This window comes from Melanerpes formicivorus, unplaced genomic scaffold (assembly GCF_026170545.1).
Source record: "Melanerpes formicivorus ecotype bairdi unplaced genomic scaffold, bMelFor1.0.p_v2 SCAF_3, whole genome shotgun sequence".
Classification (NCBI taxonomy): Eukaryota; Metazoa; Chordata; class Aves; order Piciformes; family Picidae; genus Melanerpes; species Melanerpes formicivorus.
In genome coordinates this window covers 33357242-33367749 of record NW_027142355.1, presented here as the reverse complement: position 1 = coordinate 33367749, position 10508 = coordinate 33357242, and the positions used below count along the sequence as shown (strand labels likewise).

Sequence of the window (10508 nt, the reverse complement as noted above, 5' to 3'; positions counted from 1 at the left end):
GGCAGTGACAAAGTGATTACTTAATTGCTCAAGATTCTGGTAGTGAAGTAACTGGCATAGATTTGATGTGCACAGCAATGGTTCAAGTATTGACTGAATGGCAAGCCTTCGTATGGATTTACACAGCAACAGCCTGTTCTTGAATAACCTCATACACAAATGTGGAGGGGTTTTTTTCAGGAACAACTGTAATTTTTTTCTGCAGCAAGAATCTTTACACAATGTGGTGGTTTGAGCCTTAAGTGAGAGTTAAAAGCTCAAATGGGGAAAAGGCTGAGAATCTCTTCCCCACTCCCCCACCCTCCTCCCTCCAAACAGGGAGAGGGAAAAAAAAAAAAAAAGGGTAAGAAGCAAATCCACTAAACAACAATCTGGAGTCAGCTTGGAAGTAGAGAGGCGAATAATTTTTCTTCAAATTATATCATAGAATCATAGAATCGTTAGAGTCGGAAGGGACCTCAAGGGTCATCTAGTACCAAGCCCTCTGCAATGAGCAGGGACACCTCACACTGGATCAGGTTGCTCAGAGCTCAGAGCCACATCCAGCCTGGCCTTAAAAACCTTCAGGGATGAGGCTTCTACCACCTCCCTGGACAACTTGTTCCAGTGCCTCACCACCCTCATGGTGGTGACCCACTATGGTGACCTCTTAGCTAGTAAGTTTTGAATTAGCCTGACTATCTTGATATATATAACAATAACAGGGAAAAAAAGGTTCACAAGGGCAAGGAACAAGAATGGATGGGAGGGGGACAGAAAAGAATAATACAAAACCAGTCTTTCTCTGAGGAGGTGCGGAGGCAGCAGGGAAAAGGATCAGGTCCGGCCACGTGGCTGAGGAGCAGGAGGGCAGCTGCAGTAGCTCTCATCCAGCAGAGGCAGGAGCCAAAAAGGAGATATAACAGTTATGATGTCCTGCTTTTTATACCCTGGCTGGGCAGGGAGGGGGGAGTGGAACAGACTCAGCTTTCCCAGGGGAAACGCCCTGCAGGGAGGGTAAAGTACCCGCAAGCCCTCCACCCTGCTTTGTTCTTTTGTTTTCAGAAAAAGGCGTTAACCCACCTCACACAAAAAGATATTTAAGAATTGCCACCACCCCCTTTCATATCCTTTTTTAATAGGAATAGACTTTTAACTGAGAACTCATGCATGCCAGAACATTTATACTGTAAGATATTGAAAGTATTATTACAGCTTTGACTTCCACAAAACGATCAGCATAATATCATATTCAATATCACAATCACACCATGAACATTTCCCTAGTACAATGTGATAACAAAGTAATTTTTAAGATGGTAAGAGACTAAATGCTGCCTAGAAAGGGAATGCCTGATGTACAGAGACAAATATATTTTCCATCCCTTCTGTCTTAAGGATGTGTTTACTTTAGCTGAGCTGAATTAAAACAGAGTGAAATAATTATTCTGGAACAACTGCACTTCCAGATTAAATCAAACTTGAAACAGAATTCAAAGGGTGAGTGTCAGGAGGATGCAGCCAGATTCTTCTCAGTAGCGCCCAGTGACAGGATAAGGGGCAACTGACACAAACTGGAACACAGAAGGTTCCATGTGAACACAAGATAAAAATTTCTTCACATTGTGGGTGGCAGAGCACTGGAACAAGCTGCCCAAAGAGGCTGTGGCATCTGTCTCTGGAGGCATTCAAAACCTGCCTAGACATGTACCTGTCATTTACTCCAGATGATCCTGCTCTAGCAAGGGAGTTTGATTAAATGATCTTCAGAGGTCATGTCCAACCCCTATGATTCTGTGATCATGTGATCCCCTTTCTTGCTCTGAGACAGTTTTCTAAAGACTACCAACACCGACACCATCAATTTGGGCATTCAAGCTATCCCTGTAATATGCTATGTAAATATTTGGCATGACACAGATGAGTTTTCTAGATTCACATGGGTATCACTGGGATGACAAAACGTCTGGATATGGAATTCTCCATTTTGTTAGTGTGTAGCAAAGTTCTCCTAAGTCTCTTGATTAAGTATTTGACTAATACACATACCTCTTCCATGTGCTTCTGCATTGCTGCTAAAAGATGCTTTCCACTACCGTTTCAGTTGCAGAGATCATATGGGATGGCTCAGTGCTTTCATTGGTGTTCTCTTGTGCTCCTGCTTAAGGCCATAACTAGGTGTGAGGGCAACAGCCTCTCATTCCTCTTTAGTGTTACTCAGGCATAAGACTCATCCTTGCACAGACCCACAGGCACCACAAGTGGCAACCCATGGAAGACATTACAAACTATATGCCTGAACTTCGGAATGGACCATCCAAACTGTCCTTCAGATCCCAAAATAAGGATTAGTTGGGGCATTCGGTGGGAAACAGGCCCAATGATGCTGCTGGAAAAACCTCGTGATCTAAAAGTGCAGTGGTTTGGGTGACGGCCTAGCAGCAGCAGTTCTGGCAAGCAACCATCTTGGCCGTTAGGGATAACATTTGTGGCTGGCAGTTGCAATTCCCCTTGCTGATTAGAAACTGTTCTCCCCGAGAATGGCTCCCACAGGATTACAACATATCGTAGCATTTTGTAACTATCAGTGGAAGTTCTGTTTTCTCACAATCAGTATGGAAAAAGTAGACTGTGACAGAGGAAAGGTCAAGAGAATGAAGTTGTTTCAAAATAATTGCTTTCTGAAAGTGGAGAAATAATGTTTATTTATACAGCAAAGTGCACTGTAGAAAAGGGCACAGGGAGACAGGTTTCTTCACTGCTTCCTGTCTAGAGATTTCTCTGTAGTGTGGGGTTCAAGCAGAGATCACAGAATCACCTCATTTAATTCTGTAATTTTAAAGGCTGGATGTTCAGTTCTGGACTACTGGTGCAAAGCTCTCTTTATAGTCAAAGGAGAGAAATGGTCCCCATAGGTGAGAAAATTGTATGCCTGTCTTCACATCAGATCAATCACCTTCAGCAGGAGCTTGTTTCTCCCCGCTGGGGATTTGGTCTGGACACTTAGCTCATGTAGATGTCTAACCAAACACAGACAAACCCAGGCCAGCTGTCTGTGCCTGATGTGGCCCTACCTCAGATGTGCAATCTATACATTTTATTCATAATTTACAGAAGGCTCTATGAGATGCATAAAAAGAGGGAAGGAAATTTCAATGAATTAAGGAAAATGCAAGGCAAACTTGCTAAAAAATCAGAAAGTAGGGAAAATTACAGTACTGGAAATATGTGAATACAGTAGGAAATTACAATAAATGGACAACCAGAAGGAGGAAATACTGGTTTCCAATTGTTGGTGTACAGGATTGTTAAAGAGACACAAGAGAAATCTGAATCTTGTAAAAGTATATTTATTTAGGGTGAATATCCCACTAACAGGTCTTTTTTTTTTCCCTCCCTAAGATGACATCAAGCACTTTACATTTCCCTTTTCTTTGTCATACTCCAGTCTTCAACTTTTTTTTTGACAGCTTTGCTTTCAGAATCAGAGTTCCTCCACTGTTCCGTTGCTAAATTTTCAAAGATGACTACATCTTCAGTTATGCTTTTTCACACACTTGGATAAATCTTCCCTCGGGTATATTTCGATTTTGAAATGGTAATTTCCTGATAAAACACAGCAAACCCGGCTTTGACCACTGTACGAGGCTTACCAGTACCACCTCATTGTCTGCCTGCATTCTGCCATCTACCTGTGTCTAACTGCCGTCTTTTGTTATGTACTTAGGACATGTGCTCTTTGTTCTGTTTGTACAGCATCTTGCAAAATGGCATCCTAGCCTGTAACTTGGGCTCCTGTGCGCTAAAATACAGGTAATAAATACCACTGCTTCGTTTAATGTTGCTGTCTTGCATGCGAACCTCGTTGTACTTGTATGCTTTTAAGCGGAAAAGCACGACACATGGGCACCAGGTAACACCACTCCGTTGGTTTTTATATGATTACCGATCATGTTCTCCACCCGCCTCAGGGTAACAGGCTGGTGTCGACCAAGGTTTCCAAGCAGAACATTGTGATTAGCTTCTTTCCCTGTTCTTTTCTTATTGTAATGCACGGCCTGGAGCAATATATTTGGGAAGGAGAACAAGGCAATCTAGACACTATTGCAAGCAATGCCCAGTGATACAGAAAAGCAGTTTTCCAGGGGAAAGCCGTGCAGGCCAGTTGAATCGTTTTTACTCCCGGTCAGCCCGTTTTGCCCAGAACCACCTCACGCCTCCCCAGCAGTAAGGGCCCCTCCGCCGGTTCCGCAGCTCTTCCCTCGCCGCTCGGCGGGCGCCGTGGTTCCCGTCGGCCAGACTGTGCCGGCTGAGGGCTGCGCAGCGAAGCCACCCGCTCCTCGCGGCCTTCCGACGGCCGCGGCCTCCGACAGGGGCCCGGGAGCGGCGGAGCAGCTCCTCTCCGCCAGGCCCCACTCACCGCAACCCCCGCTACCTCGGCCGCTCCGCCCGCCCGGCCTACCCCGGCGCCGCCGCGGCAGACGGAACGCCGCCACGCCTCCGGGCAGCCCGCTCCCCGGCAGGACAATGGCCGCGGGACGCCAGCCAGTGCCAGGGCCGCCCCCGGGACACCGGCCCCTGGGCCCCGCCCGCTACCACCTCAAGTCCGGGCCCGCAGCCACGCCGCGGCTGCCCTTGCCCCGCCTCTCCCCTCCCCTCCCGCCGCCCCCAGCAGCCCCCGCGGCGCCCCGGCCCCGCCGCCCCGGCTCGCAGCGCCCGAGCCGCCGGCGCTTGCGAACCTGCCGCCGTGCGCGGCCCGGCGGGTGCCGCGGCCTGCGGGCGGCCGCTGGTTGGCGCCGGGGGGACACGTGAGGGGGGAGGGGGCAGCGGCGGCGGCTGGAGTTTCCCCGACAGCTGGAGGTTGCGGAGGCAGCTCCTCCTCCCCAGGTCCCCGTTAGAGCCAAGAGACCCCCTGTGCTCCTCCTTATTGACAAACACACAAAGGGCCGCGCCGGGGACGCGTCTGGAGCCGGCATGGGAGACAAGAAGAGCCCAACCAGGTAAGGGCAGCGGCGGCCTCCTGCTTTCCCCAGGCCCTCTCGGTGGCGGCCGAGTGCGCGGAGCCGGCGGCGATGGCGGCCGGCGGGGCGCCCCCGGGAGGGAGGTGGCGGCGTCGGCGGCGTCGTCGTGAGGGCGTCGCGCCCGGTGTTGCCCCTGGCGCGCGTGTGTCTCCGCAGGCCGAAGCGGCAGCCGAAACCCTCCTCGGACGAGGGCTACTGGGACTGCAGCGTCTGCACCTTCCGCAACAGCGCCGAGGCCTTCAAGTGCATGATGTGCGACGTGAGGAAGGGCACCTCCACACGGTGGGTCGCCGGCGGCGGCTGAGGGGGAAGCGGGGCTGGGGTGGGGAGAGCTGTTAGGTGGGCTCCCGCCGCCCCGGGCAGTGAGGGAGAGAGGCTGTGATGGGAATCAGGTCACGTTTACTGCGGAGCCCCAGCCCGGAGCTCCCCGGTAAACGTGACCCAAGCCGGGGAGCGGTGCGCCGGCGTGTGTGAAAACAGCAATAATAAATACCAGGAAGGGCATAATTGCCTGCCCAGCCTGACCCCGAGGAGGCAATGCCTCTGGCAGGAAGAAGAGCCGTCCGTCCCCTGGGATGTTTGGGTTTAATGTTTGTGTCTGGGTTTGTTGTTATTCTTTTCCCTTTTAAATTCTTTCTATGAGTTTAACTTTGCTTTATAAATGCTCCCCGTTTTAAAGTTGCTATTATCGTAGTGCACGTTTTATCATAGAGCATCCCTGTGCAGGTTTCCGGGGGCTGGGGGGGTGGATAATGACCCTTCGCTGTTTAGGGAGGAATTGTTGGCTAGTTGAATTGCGCCGTGTGGATGTGCCGCCCTGCGTCTCTCTGACTTCCCAGGAGGACCTTTTCTCAAATGCACGCGTCGGAAAACTCGTGGTGAATTACCTGTTTCCTGCACCTGTCAGTATTTTTCACTATTGTGGCCTAAATGTGCGTGCTTGGGGAATGGAGGCTTTTAAAAACCAACCGGAGTGCTCTTGAAGCTGTTTCATGTTAAGCGAAGAGAAAATTGCTTATGATTCCTTTGTTAACGTTTACCGTACCTATGGATTAATCCTGTCAGCAAGAGAAGTTTAAGTGGCAATAAAAGTTGCAATCCTATAAAAAGCAGCTATTACATTCTAGGTGTCAGTCAAGGTAGTGCCGAATATGGCTTGCATTAAATGTTACATTTTGAAATTGAGTGCAATGTTGCATCCGATTACTTGACAAAAAAGATGAGTCTTTATTTCTGGAGTTGATTTCCTAGACTTTGAAAACTGGAATGAATGTGGAAAGAAAGTCTCACAACTTCAGTTTTGAATATTAGTGGATTGTATTTAATTCTCTTGTTTGTTTGTTTGTTTGTTTATTTGTTTTTAAGCGAGGAAATCAGTGAGGTAAATGCACCGGAGAGGAATTGCATGTCGTGTTTCACACTTGTAACAATGGCATTGTGTTTATATCACAGGCAGGTGTTTACAGACTGTTAACACTCGCCAATATGATACTGTTGAACAATTAATGCAAAAATCTTTAAAACAGCTCAAATGAAGCCTTCTTAGCCTCGAGTCAACTTGATAGGCCCAATTTTAAAGTCAGTTTAATGTTATGTTGTGTTGCAGTGGAAGCTCAGCTGGATAAAATCACTAAAACTTGAAAACTCCCCAGCAAAACAAAAAGAATGTGGGGAAAATAGACAGTACTGAAAAAAACCCCATGAATGCTTTCTTTTTTTCACCCCACTTGAATATTTCATAATTTTTTACAATATTCTGGCAACAAAAAATGCCTTTTTTTTGTTGTTTTGTTTCCATTTTCTCCCCACAGTGATCTGGTATGCAGAGCTTTATTTGATACATTGATTTTTGTTTCTCTGCTTAAACTGTGAAGCAGAGTGTAGCTGAGTAGGTTTATGGGTTTGTTTTCCCCCTAAGGTTTAGATGGGCTGCATTTTCCTGTGTTTGTGAATTCCAGGATTTACACATGGCATGAGATAAATACAGGTTGGGGTTTTAGGCCCCAGTTCTGAAATTAGATTTGAGCTAGTAAGTTGGGGGTTGGAACTAGATGATCCTTGTGGTCCTTTCCAACCCTGACTGATACTATGATAAGTAGACCTTTGTGTCGATGGAGAGAATCATTAGGGTGCCAGGGAGACACAAAAGGCCATTTGGGTGGATTTCTTTTTTAAGCTGGAGTCCAAGAGGCCAAACTGGGGCCTTGTTAAAACATGGCTGGTACTGCATCTACAACAAAATGTTGCTCATCAGCGTTGGTCAAAATGACAATACTAGGGCATTTTGATGTCACTGAGTGCATGTTTCATTTATATTCCCAGTCTTAACATTTTTGAAGCTTTATGGTAGGTTAAGATGATGCTTCAGCACAATTCTTAACCATGCTATGATTCTTCAAAATTTCCAGTCTCTTTTTACTGATGTACATTAGGACAGAGAAATCTGGTTTTGTGGTGGACAGATTAATGTCCTGCTTCTGCACGTTAAAATTCAGTAAATGGAGCCAGATTTGCAGGAGGAAAAGCAGGTAATCATAGAAAAGCTTAATGGTTTTGAAGGCCATCGTAAATTAGGTGCAGTTGATTAAACCATCTTTACTTCTTTATACTAATCACGTGCTATTAATTAACTTTACAGAAATATTTTCAGGTGCAGGATAGGGTTTGTGTGTTTCCTCACTGTGGAATAATTTCTTCTTTCTGAAAGAATTCTCTTTCATGCCAGAGGCTGGACGTAGGTTGTGGTCTTTAACAACTGGTGGTGGGATTATTAAGATTAGTGGAAATAATCCTTGTGACTTCTTGATTATATTTGAATATACTTCTAGATCAAATCTTCAAAATTAAAAGCTTTTTATTTTTGAGCAGATTGGGTGCTGAAGTTAAATTAACTTTGTGCATGGCAGTATCGCTTTAAACTGGCCAGTGCTTGGAGCTGAGATGTCCAAGAGAAGTCCTAGATGCTGCAGGAAGTAGTGTAGCTGATTCCAATTTTCTGTGTGTTAGTAGTAAAGGAGTGTCCCAGTGTGGTGCCAGTTAGATGTGCCAGGAGTCAAATGTAAAACTAAGAACCTGTGTGCCAGTTGGAAACCCCTTTGCTGTACAACACTAATTTGGTAATGTTGCTGAGGATCTAAGTGCTCTCTCTACACACAGCTTTCTTGTTTACTTTCTAAACTAAATTGTTCCATATTGTTGCTTGGGTACTGTGAAATTGCTATGTTCCTCTTGATAGGTGACTGTACTGAATGGAGTAATTTTCTATATGTGACCTTTAAAACACCAAATCTTTCTAGATGAAAGATGTATAAATGTAACTGTAATCGTTCCTTACTTGGACAAATCCCCTGCTGAGTTCATTATAAACATCAGTGAAGAATGTTGAATAGAATCTTAACATACTGTGTGTAGTAGGAACTGGTAACAGACTTTATATTTAGGTTGCCTAGTAGTTCCCATTACAAAGAAATGGCATGATCTCTTCAAGAAGCTGTATTTGTGAAAGCCATTGAAGTTTGGCAAGAGGAAGAGTCCTTACACTAAAAAAGTGGCTTGATTTCCTTGCCCTGTGAAATTAAGTTTTGTTGAGATGTGAACACTTGAAAAATCATCATTTCCCCTCTGTCACTCGTGTTGTACAGAAAAGTAATTGCTAGAACAGTGAAAAAGCCCAGAGCAGCAATAGTGTGAAAGGACCAGTGGCAAAGATACTATGCTGAAAACCCACAAGGGAATTATTTGGCTCCCTTAGAGATTATAGTGGGGCTGCTGAATTTGGTCTGACTCTCACAAATACTGCTTCACCAGAAGAAAGTTGCCTTCATGGGTACACTGCCATTTCTTTTCTTTTGTTTTCTTCTTTCTGCTCCTCATGACACTACCCAAATCAAGACCTATAAGAATTGGGCTGGGACCTTGGACAAACCTTACTGCAGCAAGTATTTGCTCCCCGTTTGTCCTTCTGCAGGTGTTTGGGTTTTGTTTCTTCTGTTCTTGCCATCTGATACAGTTAGTCATTGTAATTTAGGCACATAAAGCTGAAAATTAAGAGTACCAATTTGCTGGGAAGAAGTACACAGGAGGACTAGCATTCTCTCCCAAGGGCTGTACGTTTGCTACTCTGTCTTCTAGGAGGCTGCCTTACTGCTCCGCCACCTCTCTGCTCCATCTTCCTCAGATCACATTAATGTTCTCATTTCCAGTTACTGACAGCATCCAGGTTTAAATTTACCTGTCACTTTGGTTTTTTAATGTAGTTTTTACATGTGTGCATTTTGATCTGGTCTCTAGTTGCAGGATCCCATTCTTTTTCCATGATAGGACAAGCTGCTTTTCCGTTTGTTGTGAAGGATGAGCATCCAGGGGAGTGTAGTGAGAGCTACAGGAGGATCTGCAAATTTGGCTGCTGAAGCTTTGAAATGTTTGGCATGATAGTTAGTGGCTGTGTAAATAAAGAAAAAAAGAGGATCATGGATATGTGATCAATTTCCCCTTTCCAAAGTGGATTTTTAAGTTAGGAAATAGGGCAGAATTCCAAAGGATATTTTCACCCATAGTGTTCTCTGAGCAGTTGTATGAAGATGTAACTGCTTTTACTTGTTACAGTTCTATTTATTTTTTAAGAGCTACTTTTATGGCTTGCTTTGAATTCAGTAAAAACTTAATCTCACCTGTGAATTTATGAGTGCACACTATTCAAACTCAAAGTATAGAGGAAAGAGGGGAGAACAAGGAGACAAAACAGGTGCAAGTGACTTCTGTAAAGTGGTTAGGGTTTGTTTTGGGTTGGGTTTTGTTTTGGTTTTTTGTTAAGATATTCCTCTCTGATACACATCTTGAGTGAGTTTCTGTAACCAATACCATTTGCATAAAATGGCCAGAACGAGAGGGTAATTTTGAGTCAGGATGAATTTTTGTGGATTTGGGATCTAAACCTCTTAACATCATGTGCTGCTGCAGTAGAGACATATATAACCAGCTGAACGGGGGCATGGCTTCTGTGTCCTATGCTCTATTGATCTCCATTACTGAATCATTCCTTTTCTCCCAGCCTGAGGTACAAAAAGCCAACTCTAAATCATACCAGACAGAAGAGTCTGAAGTATAATGAACTAGGTTGTCGCCATCTTTGTACATTTGCTTGATGTTTTGTCTGTGCTCCTTGAATGTGCCTGAGAGTGTGGACATTCAGTAAGTGCATGTATTTGTAAGCTTGTCTGACAATATCCTAAACAGGAGACGCAGGTCTTTACTTGAAGCTGTCACAAGTTTGTTTTATGCTTTGAGAGGCATAAATAAAATGTTGAATTTTTAAACTGGGCTATCAAGGTCATTTTTCTTCAGAAAATATGTGCAATTTGTTTAGTCATGCACCATCTGGATGTTTATAAGCACAAATCAGATACATTTAACCAAATCTGCTATTTGTATTTCTGTTGAAATGCAGTGCTGTTCAGGACAGAGATTTGGTACTTGTTTTGTGCATCTAGTTTAATCTGTCTGTTTTAC

At 45.0% G+C, this 10508-nt stretch overlaps 1 protein-coding gene across 2 annotated transcripts in view; it reads left to right on the top strand.

The window, feature by feature from the left end:
- The first annotated feature begins 4672 nt into the window (after nt 1-4672).
- YAF2 (YY1 associated factor 2) overlaps nt 4673-10508 on the top strand; it is a 43821-nt gene continuing 37985 nt past the window's right edge. Inside the window, exons 1-2 of one of the 2 annotated variants that reach the window (XM_068170281.1) lie at nt 4673-4979; nt 5157-5282. In XM_068170281.1, coding sequence (XP_068026382.1) covers nt 4954-4979; nt 5157-5282 — 152 coding nt within the window. In that variant the 5' untranslated portion in view covers nt 4673-4953. The remainder of the gene's footprint in view (nt 4980-5156; nt 5283-10508) is intronic. The other variant, XM_068170284.1, reaches the window with a different exon arrangement.